The 21,229-nt window shown below is 38.7% G+C and overlaps 1 protein-coding gene across 6 annotated transcripts in view; it reads right to left on the bottom strand.

Annotated features, from left to right (window-relative positions):
- Positions 1–249: 249 nt before the first annotated feature.
- KATNAL1 (katanin catalytic subunit A1 like 1) overlaps positions 250–21,229 on the bottom strand; it is a 99,183-nt gene continuing 78,203 nt past the window's right edge. For 4 of the 6 annotated variants that reach the window (XM_003270229.4, XM_030818572.1, XM_030818571.1 and 1 more), the window contains exons 10-11: positions 7,937–8,063; positions 250–6,361 (exon numbers count right to left, since the gene is read on the bottom strand). In XM_003270229.4, the coding sequence (XP_003270277.1) occupies positions 6,163–6,361; positions 7,937–8,063 (326 nt within the window). In that variant the 3' untranslated portion in view covers positions 250–6,162. Of the gene's footprint in view, positions 6,362–7,936; positions 8,064–9,183; positions 9,200–21,229 lie in introns of those variants that run through there. The other 2 variants (XM_003270230.4, XM_030818574.1) reach the window with 2 other exon arrangements.

The following is a 21,229-nucleotide window of genomic DNA, read 5'->3' as shown; positions in this document are numbered from 1 at the left end:
CTACACAAATAAGACAAGTGTATTGATTATGCCAGTTGGAATTAATTGAAAAAACACACATCTTACCTGCATCAACCTTGAAATTATTGGCATAAGCACAGCAAATACAAAATGTCAGGTTTACAATATGTGATTTTATGAGAAAAATCTGGGGAAAGCCATTCCTTACTAGTGAGGGGTTTGTTGCTCCCACTGGTGGCAAGAAGTGCACCCATGACTATAGATCAAAATGAACCACAAAGAAAGCAATGACAACCAACACTCTATAAATTTATTACCAAATATAACCTATGCACAAACACAACTAAGCTAATGAGATTAGCAAAGTAGCAGCACAAAATGTAAGGAAAAACACATTTAATAAATACAACTTGGCAACGTCTTTTTCTTTAAATTAGGTTCAAATACTGGGAGACAAACACTGAAACAAAAGTCTTAACAACGCACTTACAAGCCATCATAACATGCAGTGATCCTGCTGGACACTGTGTCCACTCACAACCATGTTAACTGGGGGCCACTCCCTGCTGCCATACCATCATATGAATATACATTTGTCAGTAAAAATGTGACAAAAATGTGACATTTTTCCAGGTTTGTGTGTTTTCATAAAGTTACTCAGGTTTTTAGAGAATGAACATAGGAACATGTAGGATCCACAATTTTTAATGTCATCACATTAGTTTGTATTTACAAAACTCTAAGAAAATACATGTGTGTTATGTTTGAAACTGCTGCTTTGAATGCAATACATCCAAATAATGAAGCTGACCATAACAAAGAAGGGAAAAGTAATTCAGACATTTCACAGAGGCCTTATTTGGAATATAAATGCTTTGCTAGAGAAAGAAAGATGGAATATTTTAAACAATTTCAAGATTAAAAAGAAAAGTTAATGGGAGGAGGGCAACAGCAGGAGGGAGGGACGTGCTTAAAAGAAACATATCTGCATAGATGATGAACTGAATTTAATTCAATTCATTCCTGCCTAAAACTAAGCCTGGTTAACTGAGGTAGACTCTGGGAATTACACGTGCAAAGAGTCAGGTTTTCCAAAGGGCGATATTTTGTCCTTTCAGATATGGTAAAGTAAAAGTGCGTTTTACAGTTTCGAACAATCAAATGGGAGTCCTTTTATAAGAAGGAAACTTCTCTATACTAATTCCCTATTCTTTTGTGCCAAATTCCCAAATGTACAAAAACCTACACACTGCTGGTAACAAAGCAATATCCAGGTTTTTTTCATTTATTTTCTCAGGAAATGAGAAAGGTAAAATAAATTTTATGACATTACCTAAATATTTTTCCTGTTTTTATTAATAAGTCACTGGGAATTTAGAAATATCATTAAAGCTAAAGAGTTGTCTGGAGCCAAAAAAACCTAATAAAAATTCAAAGATCTATTTGTTAATGAGGTGAATGTTTAAAAATATATCTATTATCCTAAGAATTTGATTATTAAAATACACAATTTCCACATTAAGAAACAAATATTAAAAGCAAACGTCAAAAAAATTAAATAAGTATGAAAAGCCTAATTTAAAAGTATAAATAAGTAAACTTACAATAATTACAACAGAGTTTTTAGCTTTTTCTGTAAAAATAGTTAGTGGAGATGAGAGTAAAACATTTGAGGCTTAAATATTTTTATCCCCCTAACATGTCCCCCAACTATAATTTCTGCTTTTTTCTATTGTGACATATTCTTAGGTTCACACAAATATTATGTGCATCACAAATTAAGTGGTTTCTTAAAAATATACAATCAAAACAGTTAAAGAAAAAAAAGATACAAAAAAGAGAATAGTTAGGATTTTTTCCTCATACAAGTTAAGGTGGCCTTTTCTTGGAAAAGGCCAGCATTCACCCTTAACATTTTATGCCTGTCATACAGAATATACCCTAAAGTGATTTATCATTAATAAGATAAAAGTTATCTTAAGAGTGGGAATCCACTATTAGGCAAAGAAAGACTGAATAACCTAGACAATACTGAAGGAACCGAAGTCCACTCACACAACATGAAATACTTGCCTAGTCCTTCACTTTATCTCAAGTTAGGGTGGGGAGAAAGTGAATCATAGCTACCTCAGCTGGTTACTGTTTTATGATTCTCATCACACATTTAGCAGTGTATATAAAAACTTATTCCTAAGGAAGGAATTCAAATGAACTTAGGCTATCCAAAACCTAGAGTACTAATAATTTCATGTTCAACAGAGTCAGGCTACTCAAAGCAAAGTCAAAGAATGCCAATCATATTGTAAATCTGGGTTGTGCACACACATTTTCCCCTGATGTATGTGTATGACTATCCATAGATTCACCAGGTATTGGTTTGCTTACTTTCTGAGTAATTCGTGCTTTCAGCCTATGTTTTGAGAGTGAAATATGACATCACAAAAACTGTGATCTCAGAAGCTGAAATTAAGCCCCGAGCTATACAGCTAGACCACCACATGTTTTCCCCTTCCAAAATGGCTAGGTATTGTGGGAGGTAGTGGTCAGACCCGAAAGTGTGTAGATAAAGTCTGTGATGCCACTATCTATTGTCTACTTGGATCGCTAGAAGGTTGCAGCTGGTATTTGATATATTTCACTAATATTAATTTCCTTTAAAAAAAGAAATTACGGGGGCAAAAGGTTTATAGTAAACATGTCATGCTTATAATAAACAGGCAGCTTGCGAAATGGTAAAAATTGTTCATTAAAATAGATCCATAATAGTTACACATTATTCAAACAAATGGATATCAGTTCTAATTTCGAAACAGATTAAAAGTGCAAAAAACAGGGGAAAAAAACTTCTATATATTTTTCCAAAGCACAGATTACTATGCCTCTCCATCAGTGATCTAAACTCTTGTTTCAGCAGTAGAAGCCAGGAGCTATACAGAGTCGTTAGAGAAACTGCCAAGTTGGAACTGTACTCTCTAGTCCAGCTTTGTCTTGGTCCACAGAGCTCCCACCCACTGTGTCCTGGACCAACCAATACACGTCTACAGAATGAAGGGACTATCTGATCAGATATCTGCGAAGCGGACTTAGCTTAGTCCTACAGTCATTGTGCTGCAGAACTCAAAATACTCATGTTTTCAGAGGAATTAAAGGAGCCAAATATTTTTCCTTTGATGATGCATCTGCTACCGCAACACAGAATAACAAAGCAAAACAATTCAATCTCATTCTGGGTAAGGCAACACACTGTCTTCTGCAATAAAGTCAGAGTGTGTGTGTGTGTGTGTGTATGTGAGTGTGTGAATGTGTGTGTGATATACATTAAAAGTTAGGGCTGGGCGCTGTGGCTCACGCCTGTAATCCAAGCACTCATTCTGGTAAGGCAACACACTGTTTTCTGCAATAAAGACTGTGTGTATGTGTGTGTGTGTGTGTGTGTGTGTGTGTCTCATGCCTATAAGGCAACACACTGTCTTCTGCAATAAAGACTCTGTATGTGTGTATGTATGTGTGTGTGTCTGTCTCACGCCTGTTATCCTAGCACTCATTCTGGGTAAGGAAACACACTGTCTTCTGAAATAGTGTGTGTGTGTGTGTGTGTGTGTGTGTGTGTGTGTGTGTGTTGTATATTAAAAGTTTGGGCCGGGTGCGGTGGATCACACCTGTAATCCCAGCACTTTGGGAGGCCAATGTGGGCAGATCATCTGAGGTCAGGAGTTGGAGACTAGCCTGGCCAACATGGTGAAGCTCTGTCTCTACTAAAAATACAAAAAAATAAGCTGGGCGTGGCAGCAACTGTAATCACAGCTACTCGGGAGGCCTCTGAGGCAGGAGAATGGCTTGAACCTGGGAGGCAGAGGTTGCAGTGAGCCGAGATCACACCACTGCACTCCAGCCTGGGCAACAGAGCAAGACTCAGTCTCGAAATAAATAAATAAATAAAATAAAATAAAAGTTAAATAGAACACCTGAGGGATATCTTTAAGACCCTTTAAGAGATTTAAGATCTACAAAGCCATCTACCATCCACTGACAGCGCAAAATGAGAAACAAGGGAAATAAAAAGCACACCTGACTCACTTAACATAGTAAAGATAAGCTCCTAGGAAGTTTAAGTTGCCAAATACTGCTTAACTGGTATTAAAAGAATCACAATTACTATGTCATTATCCATGAAGAATTCAGAAAAATAATTAAATGCACACCAAGATAATTAATACAAAACCCAGAAAAGGTCTAACTAATCAACTGTTAGGCTGGTGCAAAAGTAATTGCGGTTTTTGCCATTGAAAGTAATGGAAAAACCACAGTTACTTTTGCACCAACCCATTACAAACAAGTTTTAACAATCACAAGACTAATGTTTTAGTGATGGCTCCTAAAACTTCAGGGAAAAAAAAGTACATTTCTGAATGGCAATAGTTTGCAAAATAATCTTAATGAAACTACTTATTTCTTTAAAAGTTAATAAAAGGAAACTTCTCTCAATTTTTAGGAAGAATTCAATTACAATAAAATCATGATGTCTTATGATCTGGCATCTTATAATCTGTGTCTCAGAAAGAAGGGAAATTTACAGATCAGATGAATACTGGAGTTTAGAGTCAGACTTAAGTTATCTGAAAAGAACATAAGGCATTTACAGTTTTCAGCAGGGAAAAAGAATCAAATCTCTTTTTTTAAAAAAAACCTTCTTAGTATCTTGGCTAAGTGTCCAAAAAGCTGTATTATTTTTAGTTTTAAACCAGTAGGTGCTATTCAAAACTGAGAATTCAGGATGTTATCAAATACAAATTTTTAAAAGCTTGACCATTAAAGCATAAATTGCCTAATAAGACACATGCAATCATAAAAACTAATGCCAGGATCATTTACTTGTGATTGGATATATGCCATTTACTTTTTCTGGCTTCTTTCTAATGTGTAATTCCTGCTGAAGTGAGTGAGCATGTCAGATTTCTATCTTTATCTTACTGTGTGTAAAAGTTCTCAACCTAGACAAGGACGAATTTTAGAATTTTCCAATGAACATCATTCATTATGTACGATGCTGTTTTGTTAAACTAGCTGTTTGGAAAACTATAAAGATTTCATTTGTTTTGTGTTAGCCACAGAGAGTGGACTTGTTTAGAATGCAAAAGTATTTATCTCAAATACTAAAATCAAATTCAACAAAAATCAAACAACGTTGGAGGTGAGAAAAATAATGGCTATATATCTGTTTGAACATGTTGAAAGAAAAGTGAAAACAGGCCAGGCATGGTGGTGCGCACCTGTAATCCCAGCTACTTGGGAGGCTGAGACAGAAGAATTGCTTGAATCTAGGAGGCAGAGGTTGCGGTGAGCCAAGATCAACCACTGCACTACACAGCCTGGGTGACAGAGTGAGACTCCTTCACACACACACACACACACACACACACAAAGAAAAGTGAAAACAAACTTGGAAGTCTAGAATGAAGAATTACATCTAATGCAATAATATTCTTCCCACCTTTCCATATTAAGTGTAAGAAGCACCAGCAAAAAATACTAAAGACAGAGAAATGACCTGGCAAAATGATTCAAATACCACAGGGCGTGAGAATATTCCTCAATAAAGCTCAAGATGTTATTAAGTAGCTAGCAGAAGAAATGGCAGGGGTAGGGGAAGTAAAAATTCTAACCATATGACAGACTCTAACAGTAAGTCATAAATTCTAAAGGTTTAATTAGTAAATTCATTATTTCCTCCAAAATATACTGTCATTCTTCTCTTAACAACAAATAGAGTTTGACACAAATTCAATTTTGATGTTAAAAGTCAGCATATATAGGTAGGTCCCTCATGTTGACAGAGCAAAGAATTGGAAAAAAAAAAAACTGCAAATGAGAAATAGGGGTATTTCTAAGTCTTCTGTAAACAAGTTCCTAAAATAGCACACTGCTCCCTTTCTTCAGCCTCCCTGACAGACTGGTTTGGGTGTGCAATATTAATGCAGGAATACATGGAATACCAGCACAAAGCCGGGGAGGGAGACTAGCAAACTCTCGCCATGAATTATTTCTCAACCACATTTAGTATTCTTCACAGCTTTAGATTTTTTTTCCTTTAAGTGAAAACCACTCCACTGAAAAAAATTCCAAACTTGTTTTTTAAAAATTGCAGGAATTTCTTCATATTTTATAAACAAAAATACCAGAAATTAAAGAGCAGACAGAAATTCAAGCAGATCCAAATTCAACCATCCATTTTTCATACTTCTCCAAGTCTGCAGCAGAGACAGACTTAGCAATTTTCTTTAGGGCCAATTCAAAGTCTCCTTTGGTAACAGGCATCTGAAGTTCCTCTTTAGAAAGTGCACGGATTTCTTCCGGACTTAAGCCATTGATACGCCGTCTCATTGCCATTAAAGAGGCATCCCTAAAAATATACCAAAATCAGTCAACAGTAATTTTTGCACATGTTTTAAACGCTTTCAATTGTAACAGTTATGAAAAAAACAATCAAAAGATTATTTTATATGTTTTTATGAGGCTTCTTAGAATTTTCCACTTAAGAAACATCCTGGGGGTTCAGCAGAAGTTAAAATAGGATGCAAATAACCAAAAACATGAAATGTATAAAGTTAATGAACCCTAAAAGTCTAAGTTAATCTCAAATAGTACTGAATTTTCTTTTCCCCACTTGCTCCTCAAAGACAGCCAAGAAGTTTAGGAAACTGAAGTCAAATTTTGAAATATTGAATTGTACACTTGGAAATGAACATACGGCTAATGTTAAGGTAATTCAAACCACAGACCAGTTTGTCTACAGCCTAAATAGAGGAATAAAGCCACGAATCACTCTCTCTCAAACATGAATATCCACATATAGTGGACATGGAATTCCCTACATGGAGTATTTGCAGGCAACTGATGGCATAAACTCTGGCTTCTCTTGATCCCATGTGCAGCTCTCTTTGACCAACTATAAATAAATATGAAGGTCTGGAAGAAAAGGATAATTCACAATCACAAAAAAGCTATTAGGAAGGCCAAGCCAACAAAAATGTCAAGTTTTTAAATATTTTACTATAGTAGCAGTAGAAACTATTGCAACCTTATTGTATGCCACTAAATTTGGATGCACACGGGAAAAATGCAAGCAGAAAAGGTGAGAAAAACAGATGCTATGGCTTTAAAGAAAGGCTACTAAAGTCAATTTAAGTACAGTTAGAAAAATAAGAAAAAAAATAACTGCAGAGTGACAGAACTGTCAAAAATTATGATGTCGCTAAACTGAAAAAATTTTAAATGTGTATCTTCCCCAGCTTACGCTGATCATTTTTGCTCATTTGCATGTGTTTAAATAATGCCAACAAAAACTAAATAATATTACTTTATGTTGATGCAGAAAGGCGCCAACACAAAGCTACACTAATCTTAGGTTGTCACAGTCATTATTATCAAGTTAGACACAACAATTTCTTTTTTTTATTTTTGAGACAAGAGTCTCGCTCTGTTGCCCAGGCTGGAATGCAACGGCGCGATCTCGGCTCACTGCAAGCTCCGCCTCCCGAGTTCACGCCATTCTCCTGCCTCAGCCTCCCAAGTAGCTGGGACTACAGGTGCCCGCCACCATGCCCGGCTAATTTTTTGTATTTTTAGTACAGGCAGGGTTTCACCGTGTTAGCCAGGATGGTCTTGATCTCCTGACCTCGTGATCCACCCACCTCGGCCTCCCAAAGTGCTGGGATTACAGGCATGAGCCACTGACACAACAATTTCTTAAAAATCCAAAGATCAAAAACATCAGTGACCATTGCTATATAATTTTCATCTCACAATGAAGAATAAAGTTATATGGAAAAAAAAAGGACAAATGGGAAACCATTTCAAAGAAATGGGTAGTTGCTCTCATGTCTAACTACACTGGGCTAACTACATTGACTTTAAGACCAGTCCTCCTGCCAAGTCTGTAACGAATGTCTAAAATCACAGATCATTAAAAAAATACCTGCAAACATTAGTGATGTCAGCACCAGAATAGCCATCAATCTTCTCGGCTATATCTTCCAGTTGAATATCAGGATCTAATTCAACCTCACGAAGGTTGATCTTCAGAAGCTCGGCTCTTCCTTTTGCTGTTACAAGATTTTGGTGGTGGTGTTAGATGTTTTACTTTACAAATAATGTTGCTGAAAATGACATAATAACATTCGGGGGAAAAATGAGGCCAATGCAAAGAAGAGTCAATAACTGTGTGTCCATTAGTATTTTTACCAATTCACTGCATGACTCATGGAATCATTTAAATTCCTATGTGCCTCTGTTGCAGTAACTGAAAATTGAAAAAAAAAAACAAAAAACAAAAACAAAACCCAAAAACCACCTGGGTTTTCTTTATAGACTGTGAAGATACCTACTATGAGAACAAAGAATCTGAGATCCTTCATGAAAAATATGAATATCAGTTTTCAAGCACTGGAAATGCTTCTCAAAAAAAAAAATACTTAGCCTGGTGTTACAAAATTAGACTGCATCAAGTGTAACTCCTATGAATTACTTCGTTCACCTGTTAGTATGACATGGATCTCCAGAACTCTTATCAGTAGTTTAAAGAACATTTCCTGAAAATCAGTAATTGGCACAAAAAGCTCATTAATGTGTTTTTTACTTGGAGAGCTGGCCCACAGACATTTGCTGTTCCAGTATGATTTAAATGTGAATTGAATAAGTTCAAACATACTAGAGAATTTTTAAAATAACCAATCACGCTTGCCATTTCACTAGTGCTTTTAGTGGCAAATCTGCTTAGCACAGCACACTAAGATAACGCATTACTAGTTTATCTGGCACTCTACTATTTCCTGAGATACAAAATGAAATTTAATTTTCTTCTACTTTTATTTTGAAAAATGCCAAATATACAGGAAAAGAAAATCAATGAATACCCATTTACCGTTCACTGAGATTCACCAACTGCTAACATTTTGCCATTATCACTCTAGCTGTCTCCTCATCTCTCCTCCCTCAACTTTTTGAATTGAGCGCTAGCTGTAGGCATCACAACACTTCACTTTAAATTCCCCAGCATGTATCTCCTAAGAAAAAAGGTAGACATAACATTTCTCACCCTTATCAAGAGATTTAATACTGGAATATTAGTGTCCAATACACAATTCAAAGCAAAGTTTCCCCATTTGTCCCAAGCCTTTATAACTTTTACAAACCGTAACACATTGCATTCAGTTACCATGTCTCATTCATCTTCTTTCACCTAAAACAGTTCCCCAGTGTTTACTTTTTGGTTCATTTTGTTTTGTCTTTCATGAAATTGACAATTCTCCCCCAATTGATCTTATACAGCCAAAGCATTCCAATAAAGATCCTCCTAAAAGGTCTATCTGTAGAAACGAATGGGCAGATACCAAAATGTTCACAGAAATGGAAAGAACCAAGAACAGCCAAGATGCTCTGGAAGAGCAACAGCAAAGTGGAAAGAATTGCTCTACCAGATTTTAAGACTTACTACAAAGGTATAGGACTCAAAGCAGTGTGACACTCTTGTAGAAATAGACAGATCAATAGTACAGAACGGGGTGCCCAGCAGCAGACCAAAGCATAATTACAGACACTGAATTTATGACAGAGGTGGTTCAAGCCGTGAGGGGAAGGAGAGTCTTTTCAATTAGTGATGTAAGAACAGCTGACTATCCACAGGGAAAAAAATGAAATCAGGTCCTACATCATACTGTACACAAAAATCAGTGCCAGATATATTACATCTAAATGCAAAGTTGTAAGTATTTTATGAGATAACATAGAAGAATATCTGAGGTCATCCTCAAGGAAGTATTCTCAAGACATATATTCAAAAAATCAACTAGGAAAAGATTGATAAACTGACCACATTAAAATGAGGAACTTCTATTCATCAAAAGATACTGTCATCACAGTGAAAACAGGTTAAGTTACAGAGTTTGAGAAGATTTTGTAACATATATAAGCAACCAAAGACTTGTATCAAGAATATTTAAGGAATTCCTAAAAATCATCAAGAAAAAGTCAGACTACCCAACAGCCAGTGTGCCTGGCTAAGCACAGTGGCCGGACCCTGGTGCTTGCTTGCTCACGCACCCCTCACCGCTCTGTGCCTGGCTTGCCCTTGGCCAGCATGGGTGTGGGGTCAGGGCCAGTAGCTCCAGCTGAGCACAGCCTGCCATGCCAAGTGGGCGGAACGCTGGGCTCAAAAGCAAAACTCCAGCAAAGGCGCCACCAAGGATCCTGCAACACAAGCACTTTGGAAAACACATTGAATTCATCTATTAATACTGCAGCTGTGCAGCACTACCTAGCAATTCACTCCTAGGATGGAATGCTCCATTCTGGCATTCTTACCACTATACATGTATGAAAATGTTCACAGTAGCACTGTTCATAATAGCCTAAAACAAGAAATAATTAAAATGTCCACCAAATAATATGATGGATACATTTTGATATAATCATGTAATAGATGGTATGGGTTAAACCATGTCCCTCAAAATTTTTAGGCAACTCCTAACCCCCGGTACTTCAGAATGTGACTGTATTTAGAGACAGGAGAGGTAATTAAGGTAAAATGAGGTCATATGGGTAGGCTCTAATCCAACATGACTGGTGTCCTTATAAGAAGAAGCGGTTAGGGCACAAACACCCCTAACGGGAAGACCACATGAAGACACCTTGTGGCCTTCCCCTGCTTCGGTCTGCTGCTGGGCACCCCGTTCTGTACTATTGATCTATTTGTCTATTTCCACAAGAGTGTCACACTGCTTTGAGTCCTATACCTTTGTAGTAAGCCTTAAAATCTGATCGAGCAATTCTTTCCACTTTGCTGTTGCTCTTCCAGAGCATCTTGGCTGTTCTTGGTTCTTTCCATTTCTGTGAACATTTTGGTATCTGCCCGTTAGTTTCTACATATAGACCTCTTAGGAGGATCTTTATTGGAATGCTTTGGGTGTACAAGATCAATTGGGGGAGAATTGTCAACTTCATGAAAGACAAAACAAGACAAGGGACAAGATGGCCACCTATAAGCCAAGGAGTGAGGCCCCAGAGTGCAACCACCCTGCCTACACCTTGGTCTTGTACTTCTAGCTTCCAGTACTGTGAGAAAATTAACTTCTGTTGTTTAAGCCACCCAATCTTTGGTATTTGTTATGGCAGCCCTAGCAAACGAATATGACAGAATACCACACAGCAACAAAAATGAATCTGAGGTGGCATCTATATGTGGTAACATGGATGAATCTTAAAATACACTAAGCAAAAGAGGCAAGATAGAAATGAACACAATCAGTGTGATTTAATTTATGTAAAGTTTAAAAGGAGGTAAAACTTTGGGGATACATTGTTAGGTGATAAAATTATACGGAAAAGCAATACATTATCTCCATAAAAGGAAATCACTGTAAGGGAAAGGTGGTGACCCCCAGCAGAGGGCAGGAAGGAACTGTGCTGCGAGGGAGCACGCTGGGAGCTGCTGAGTTCCGGGGAGGCTCCACTTCTCCTGGAGTGGGTAACAGGGCTGTCTGCTTCACCAGCTACTGGATAAACTGAACATTTTTAGGAACTGTTTCTGTATTGAGTTATGTTTCACACACCACAAACACACAGTGAGACCAAGCAGAGCAGTGCCAAAAGCAGCAAGCAGGTGTGATTTGGGATTACCAGAAAACAGAAAGGGCAGGACTGGAAAACCTCTACCTCCACAGTTCCCTAATCCCAGAAGCCCCCAGCCTTGATCCCAGCCAACAGGCTCGCAGGGAGTACACCTGCTCAACATGTAGTTTAGAGCCAAAGAAGTCCTCCAGTCAGGCTGGTGGCAGGAGGGGTAGGGACAGAAAGGGGTGAGGGGAGGAAGCTCCTGTGCCTACCACTACAGAAGGCTGATGTGCGCCTGATGTCCAGGTAAGAACTGATGTTAACATAAGAGCATCGTTACACAATGTTCCACATAGAGCCAGTGAATGCCAATGAACAAATACCCCTTTTCATTCTTATAGGCCCAATATTAGAATACCACTGTATGTGTAAATCAAACATTTCACTGTGCCTGGCCTAAGATCCTTAACACCAAGTTTAATATTCTCCCACTGAAACAAAGTTCCAGACAGCCAACTTAAAATGAACATACATAAACCTGTTCATAAGCGAGGACCTAGTGGTACTGAAGCTTAGCAGAAAGCATATTCTATTTCCCTAGTAACTATGATTGGTGGCAGAGGCGGGGGAGACAAGTAACTTAAAACTGGTTATGTCAGTAATTTTTTAGAATATTCTTAAGATGTACCAGCTCCATAAAACTGAGTTGATGGCCAGGCGCGGTGGCTCACGCCTGTAATCCCAGCACTTTAGGAGGCCGAGACGGGCGGATCACGAGGTCAGGAGATCGAGACCATCCTGGCTAACATGGTGAAACCCCGTCTCTACTAAAAATACAAAAGAAAATTAGCCGGGCGTGGTAGCAGGCGCCTGTAGTCCCAGCTACCTGGGAGGCTGAGGCAGGAGAATCGTGTGAACCCGGGAGGCGAAGCTTGCAGTGAGCCGAGATGGCACCACTGCACTCCAGCCTGGGCGACAGAGCAAGACTCCGTCTCAAAAAAAAAAAAACAAAAAAAAAAAAAACTGAACTGATATCCAATAAACTTGTGAAAAGATTTAACAAGGGATTAATGTGTTGTTAATCGCAGTGTAACAAACTGCCAATCCTGTATCACAAAGTTAATACACATTCTAAATTTAAATAAATGTTAGAAGAATCACACACTCCTTATACAACTCCTCTTGAATACACCAGGCAGTCCAGTGCAGGAGATAACAACTACATTCTGGGCCTGCCTATCTGGGCTCTGGACTCACATGCCTGCTCTCACTTAGCCTCTGGGTCCTCAGTTTCCTAAGTAAAATAAGAACAGAATCTACCTTATAAACCTGTCATGAGGGTTAGGTGAGTTGATGCATGCAAAGCCTGGCCCATGGTAAGTACTCAATAAATGTTCACAGCCCCCACCACCAGTCAATCAACAAATAGGGCTCTGGGGAGACAGAAGTGTCCTTTTCCTGAGGGACATGTGGGAAATCACCAACCCAGATGAAACACCTGGGTACACGAGACAGGCCAGGGCGAGAAGACTGCGTGATGTCCACATGCTCTAACGTGGGCTTTGAAAAATCAGTAAAATTTAAAGAGAGGGGAAGAGAGAACCTGGGAAATGGGAGTACCACAGATAACGACACAGAAGTAGGAAGAAGCATGCGTGCAGCAGAATGGGGGAAAAAGGTAAGTAGAAAAATATAGTAAAATACTGACAGATGCAAACAGACACAGATAGGATACGTAAGATGTGAACTTGCAGTAAAAGGAATATATATACAAAAAAAAAAGGACCTGACCCTGATGTAATAGGAAGTCAGAGTCACTCCGAGTTGAAAGGACTATAATGCCTTGGTGTTTAGGAGGTCAGCCTAAAAGCAAAACAGAACTAAATGAAGGGAGGCTGAGAAAGGAGTACATTGGGCTCACCAGGTAGTTGCTGCCATAATTTAGATGCTTAAAATGAAAAGAGTCTTAAGGTAAGGACATTAGAACTGACTTGTGCCTATTATTTTGCCTTCCATTGACTACAGCAGATTGTATTTACCAAGACAGCAGTTAACAGTTCTTTCTCATCCCACACCCATTTCTACAATGTGACCCTACCACTCCCCAAACCAGAGGCAGTCTAATTCCCCTCCCCTTGAATTGGTGTGGGCCTGAGAATGTCAGAAGTATGAGCAGAAGGGACATTACACAACCTCCAAGGGTAATTCATAAAATTCGATGCCATTTCCACTTGATCCGGTGGAACAATCACATTTGGAGCACTGAGCTACCATCTATGAGATCCAAATATCCCAAGGCCACAGGTAACATGGCCCAGCAGAGATCTAGGCTTGTGAATGAAGACATTCCACAGGATCTCAGGCCCCACAGGATCCCAGCTGTGGAGTCACCCCCAATCACGACCCAAGGCATCATGGAACAGACACAAACCATCTCCACTGTGCGCCATCTGATGTGAGAATAATGATTATTTTGTCTCATTAAATTTTGGAGTGGTTTGTTAAACTGCGAGAGTAAATGATATATTGGCTTTTCTTGCCACCAATTTCTAATTCTTGAATAAATATGGATATTTCTTTATGGAAATTATATAAAGAGGCATTACATCTAATTACATTAGATGGCTTTCTGATTTCATCTATCCTGATTCTTATAATCCTTGCCTTTTTCAAATAAAAATTCTCATTCACAGCTGGTTTTGTTCATAAAATGTCCAACTTTTTAAATTTTAATACATTTTACTTTTATTTCCATTAATTTTACCCTGGATTTCCAAAATCATTCTTTTCAGATCTCTTGTCTTCTTAAATTTTATTTATTGTTCAATCTCTTCCAGGCCTTTTTATCCTACCAGGTGGCTCCAGCCCCAACACCTATCTATTCATTTTCAAGCACCCATGGCTTCGATTCTACTTTTCTCTATGAAAATTCAGTCAAAATGCAACTTCCTCCATGAAGTCTCCCCTAAGTACACCAGTCAGAATTTAGGATTCCTCCCTCTCCATTCCAAAAATACTGTGCATAGCTCTCGGCTCATGCATTCCACTGTTTTACTGCAGTCAGGGTAAGTATATGTCTGGCTTGCAAAGCAGTTCTTTAACAAGGAATGAACATTATTTATATTCCCACAGTTCTTAACAAATGTCTTTCAGATAGCAAAGAGCTAAATGAACACTTGATGAATTAATATAGATAAAAGAAAAAGAGTGGAGTTCTAATTATAATTATTGGTTTGGGAGCCCCTTGAGGAAAAAGCATTTCCCAGGTTTCATGATCATAAGTACACACCTTCAGATCCACAATAAACAAAGAGAAGCACCCCAAAGTAATTAATTGTTACTTTTCATAAAGAAAAACAAGTTTAGAAGGAAGTCTCTTAGCCTTGTTTATTTTCTTCTTCTATAATTCCAAAGGAAACTGAGTTCCTACCTTTATACCAATATAAAGTATGTCTTTCCCCTAATACCTAAGCTTTCCTTAGCAGTTCAGAAACTTGCTGTCATCAACTATTCTCTAATTATGTTTTTCTCCCTTTATTATAGTGAAGAATTAAAGTTCAAAAAACAAAAGTTTGAATAACGTGACTGACATTCAAGCAGCAACAATTTTATTCCCTCTACTGGTATCAATTTTTATTTATAATCACTGTAATATGGTAGTAAAATTAAACATTCAAATATCTTAGATATCATACACATATTTTGTTCAGAAAACAAAACATGGGCTAGGCACAGTGGCTCACGCTTGTAATCCCAACACTTTGGGAGGTGGAAGCAGGTGGATCACTTCAGGTCAGGAGCTGGAGACCAGCCCGGCCAACATGGTGAAACCCCATCTCTACTAAAAATACCAAAGTTAGCCGGGCGTGGTGGCATGTGCCTGTAATCCTGGCTACTTGGGAGGCTGAGGCAGGAGAATTGCTTGAATGCGGGAGGTGGAGATTGCAGTGAGCCGAAATCACGCCACTGCACCCCAACCTGGGCAACACAGCGAGACTCCATCTCAAAAAAACAAACAAAAACATGGATGAAGAGAAAAAGAATGGGAAGAAACTTTTTAAATCACAAATAAGAAAAAAACCACCCGAATTTCAACTTGTGTATGAGACAGGTATTAAGGAGTTAATTCTCAGAGGTGCAATATTCCAGCATGGCTTATAGGTTCTAAATCTAATCGCTTCTGATGTTGCTTTAAATAAGCGTATTATTTTATGAGCTCAATCCGTAAATTAAGTTTTTTTTTTTTTTTTTTTTTTTGGAGATGGAGTCTCGCTCTGTCACCCAGGCTGGAGTGCTGTGGCATGATCTCGGCTGACCGCAACCTCCATCTCCTGGGTTCAAGTGATTCTCCTGCCTCAGCCTCCTGAGTAGCTGGAATTACAGGCACCTGCTACCACGTCTGGCTAACTTTTGTATGTTTAGTAGAGACAGGGTTTCATCATATTGGTCAGGCTGGTCTCAAACTCCTGACCTCAGGTGATCTGCCCACATTGGCCTCCCAGAGTGCTGGGATTACAGGCATGAGCGACAACACCCAGCCAAATAAAGCACTATTTTAAGAAAATGAAAAGTTTTCTTTTTAAGTAACGACATCATTAAATTATTAGAATACAGAGTAACAGCCAGAAAAGATAATATAAGATGGAATCTGTGAGCTAAAAAATCTGTCAAGTAATTATGTTATACAGCCTTGGGGTCTACTCAAAAAGGTGATCAAGGAATATGTTACGAAAATTAAGTTTCAAAATTTGTAGGTGAGGTTTCCACTTCTAGCCATGATGAAATAACTGTTACCAAACTTGCCCTCCTATGGTAAACAACTATAAAATGAGACAGAATATAAAGAAAACTGTTTGCATGTATTAACCAACAGGCGGTAAAGAACTCAATACTGATTTTTCTTAGTTCTGCTAGTAATCTGAATGCCTGCCAGAACACCATTTAAAGGAAAATACATAATCTGTAATCCCTACAATGTAGCACATACAATAAAATTATTGGATATGTGAAGAAGCAGAAAAATATGGCCCACACTGAAGAGAATTAAAAAGTGGCTAACAGAAACAAATGAATCAAATGCTAAAATTAGCTGACAAAAACTATAAAGTGGTAGATTATCCATTTCTGAATAAAAAATTTTACTAAAACTTACAGACTTTACATAACTATTTATTATCCTCAAAGTTTCTGTGTGTCAAGAATTTAAGAGTGGTGTAGTTAGAAAGTTCTAGCTTGGGGTCTGTGATGGTTAATTTTATATGTCAACTTGGCTGGGCAATGGTGCCCAAAGAGTGGATGAAAAATTATTCTGGGACTGGCACAGTGACTCATGTTTGTAATCCCAACACTTTCAGAGGTAGAGGCGGGTAGATCACTTGAGGTCAGCAGTTCAAGACCAGCCTGACCAACATGATGAAATCCTGTCTCTATTAAAAGTACAAAATTAGCCAGGTGCAATGGCACACACGTGCAGTCCCAGCTACTTGGGAGCCTGAGGCAGGAGAATCCCTTGAACCCAGGAGGTGGAGGTTGCAGTGAGGTGAGATTGCGCCATTGCCCTCCAGCCTGGGCAACAAGAGTGAAACTCCACCTCAGAAAGAAAAAAGAAAAAGAAAAATTATTCTGAATGTGTCTGTAAACACATTTTTCGATGAGATTAACATTTAAATTAGTGGCCTTTGAGTAAAGCAGATTGCCCTTCCTAATGTGGGTGGGCCTCATCTAATCAATGGAAGGTCTGAATAAAACACAACACTGAACTCCCACACCAGGAAGAAGAAATTCAGCAAATGGCCTTCAGATTTCAACTGCAACACTGGCTCTCCCTGGGTCTCCAGCCTGATAGCCTTTGGACCTGAACTGCAGTATCAGCTCTTCCTGGCTCTCTAACCTGCCAGCTCAGGGTACAGATTTTGGACTTACCAGCCCCCATAATCGTGTGAGCCACCTGCCTAAAATAAACCTCACTATATATACACATCCTGTTGGTTCTGTTTCTCTGTAGGACCCTGACTAATACAAGGTCTCTCAGGAAGTTGCAGTTAATACATGGACCAGAACTATAGTCATCCAAGGGTAGCTCTCACATTGGCTGGCACAATGGTGCTGATTGCTGGTGGAAAACTTCAATTCCTTCCCATTTGGGCTTCTCCACATGGTTCCAGCCATGACAGGTGGCCTCCTCAAGAGCAAATGATCCCATGTGATCCAAGTGAGGGAGAGTCAGGCAGAAACTATCCTTTTCATGATCTAGCCTCAGAAATCATTTAGCATCACTTCTGCCATATCCTATTCCTTAGAAGAAAATCACTAAGTCTAATCCACATTCAGATGGAGGGGAACTAAGCTCTACTTTTGGAAGGGAAGAATGCCAAAGAATTTTTAAGAGACAAAAATAAGCAAATGAGGAATCCCAGCAAAGTAATAAAAACTATAAAAAGTAACCAAATGGAGGCCAGGTGAGGTGGCTCATGCCTGTAATCCCAGCACTTTGGGAGGCCAAGGCAGGCGGATCATCTGAGGTCAGGACTTCAAGACCAGCCTGACAAACATGGAGAAACCCTGTCTCTACTAAAAATACAAAAAATAGCCAAGCATGGTGGCACATGCCGGTAATCCTAGCTACTTGGGAGGCTGAGGCAGGAGAATTGCTTGAACCCGGGAGGCAGAGGTTGTGGTGAGCCAAGATTGTGCCACTGCACTCCAGCCTGGGCGACAAGAGCAAAACTCCATTTAAAAAAAAAAAAAAAAGTAAACAAATGGAAATGCTAGATTTGGAAAATACAGTATCTAAAATAAAAAATTCACTAGACAGGTTTAAAAGCGGATTAGGGATGACAAAAGCGGGTCAGTAAACATGAAGCTTGATTTAGAAATTATCCAACCTTAAAAATATAAAGAAAAACTTTTGGGAAAAAACATTTAACAGAATTTTAATGACCTGTGAGACAGTATCAAGAAGTCCAACATACATGCAAGACAAAAGGAACACATCATAGTCAACCTGCTGAAACACAAAGATAAATAGAATACCTTAAAAAAAAACCACAGAAGACAACCAATTAAGAAAATGCCAACTTACTTTCTACAGTAGACATATACCACACCACATACCGCAGTCATTTCACATATAGGTATTTATCTAAGACAAAAAGTCTATGTCTACATAGACTTGAACATGAATATTCATAGCAGCTTTATTCACAACAGCCTCAAACTAGAAATAATGCAAATATTCATTGATAAGAGAATGGATAAACAAACTGTGATATGTCCACGTAATGGAACAAACACTACTTACCAATAAAAACAACAAACATGGATGAAATTCAAAATCACCATGCTGAGTGAAAGAATCTAGTCACAAAAGGATACCTACTGTAGGATTCTATTAATATGAACTTCAAAATACTTTATACTGACAAAAATTAGACCAGTGGTTTCCTGAGGGGGAGTTGTAGAGGGAAGAGGGAAGGACGGATTACAAGAGGCACAAGGAATCTTTTGAGGATAAAAGACACGGTTTCCACCTTGATTGTGGTATGGTTTCACGGCTGTTTAACTGTCAAACTCATTAAATTTTAAATGAATAAAATTTATTGTATATAAATTATTTCTCAATAAAGTTGATTTAAAAAAAAGTGGACAGAGGGAGAAAGACACATCACACACAACAGAACAATGATATGAATAGCAGCTGACCTCATATCAAAAAAACAATGGAGGCCAAAAGTGACATCAGCAAGGTAGTAGAATAGGATGCCTCAGACTTCCTATAGAAGCCCCCCATAGAACCGATGACTTAACAATATAGTTCAAAAAGTCTGTAAAAGAACTTCAGCCACCAGTTAGGAATTCACAGCCCCACAGCACAGGCAAGCTCAAAGCCTAGGAAACTGCACTGAAATGAGTAAGAAAAGCCATTTCTTTTCTTTTCTTTCTTTTTTTTTTTGAGATGGAGTTTCACTCTTGTTGCCCAGCTGGAGTGCAGTGGTGCCATCTCGGCTCACTGCAACCTCCGCCTCCCGGGTTCAAGTAATTCTCCTGCCTCAGCCTCCCGAGTAGCTGGGATTATAGGCATGCGCCACCACACCCGGCTAATTTTGTATTTTTAGTAGAGATGGGGTTTCTCCATGTTGGACAGGGTGGTCTCAAACTCCTAACCTCAGGTGATCTGCCTGCCTCAGCCTCCTAAAGTGCTAGGATTACAGGCATAAGCCACCGTGCCTGGCCAAGAAAAGCCATTTCATGTTAACTAAATCAGCTCCTTCCTCAAGCTAGCACAGCTCTATGCAATCAAGAGGAAATGCCTACCTCACAACTTCTCCATCAGGAGAAAAAGAGAAAAGTGGAATATACATCCAGCATTCCAGTTTTTCAGTGGACTGCCCAAGGGGCTGGTTTCTGTCTTGCCACACTTGGAGCAGGCACAAAGAGAGAACTCAGCAAGTTGTTGCAGCGCTAGCAACTTATAATACAGTAGACAAAAGCCAACACAGCTCCATATGATTGGGAGAAAGCAACCAGCTTGTGGCTCCTTACTTGGGAGGGAAAGAGAAGAGTGGAATGTGTGTCTAATGTTTCAGCATTTCAGAGGACTGCCCAAGGGACTGATTTCTATCTCACCTGACTTGAAGGACTGATGGAACTGGGAGACCTTGAAGGCCCAGGGGCCACAAAGAACAAAAGAGAGTTAAGAGATTTGTTGCATGCCAGAAAACCTACAATACCAAAGACAGATAACAGAAGGGGCAAGAGAGACTACAAGCTCCTGAAAAAGAAATCAGAAAACCTCTCTAATAGGGAAATTACATGCACAAGCCCAGAGAGGCAGCAGACCCACAAAAGGTTTGAGAGGTCCTCAGAATCTCCAGCCAGGATGATTGGTGAAGGTCTTCCCCTGTACGAAGTGAGTTCATAAAGGTCGAAAGGGCTGGCTGTTCTTTTAAATGCACAAATCACAACAACAAAAAACAAGGCACATGTTACAGAGAAACGTGGACCAATAAAGGGAAAAAATTAATTTCTAGGAATCAATCCTAAAAAAACAAAGATCTAAGAATTATCTGACAAAGAATTCAATATAATCATCTTAAAGAACCTCAGCACTATACAGGATAACCCAGAAAAACAACTAAATGTAATCAAGAGAACAATGCATGAGCAAAATAAGAATTTAACAGACAGAAACTATATAAAGAACCAAAAAGAAATTATGGAGCTAAAATATACAATAACTGAATCGAAACATTCACTAAAGAGGATCAACAGCAGTCTTGATCAAGCAGAATACTTAGTGAACCCAAAGACAGGTCATTTGAAATAATCAAGTCAGAAACAAAAAAGAAAAAGAATGAAGAAAAGTGAAGAAAGCCTAAGGGACTTAGATACCATAAAATAGATCAATACACATACTATGGAAGCTCCAGAAGGAATTAGAGTAAGAAACAGACAAAGAGCTTATCTGAAGAAACAATAGCCAAAAACTTCCTAAATGCAAAGATATTGCAGGTTTGGTTGCAGACCACCATAATAAACTGAGTCACACAAATTTCTTGGTTTCCCAATGCATAGAAAAGCTGTATTTACACTATACTGTAGTCTATTAAGTGTACAATAACATTACATCTACAAAATGGATATCTTAATGTAAAAATACTTT

This window comes from Nomascus leucogenys, chromosome 9 (assembly GCF_006542625.1).
Source record: "Nomascus leucogenys isolate Asia chromosome 9, Asia_NLE_v1, whole genome shotgun sequence".
Taxonomy (NCBI): domain Eukaryota; kingdom Metazoa; phylum Chordata; class Mammalia; order Primates; family Hylobatidae; genus Nomascus; species Nomascus leucogenys.
This window is presented reverse-complemented; position numbering and strand designations above follow the sequence as displayed.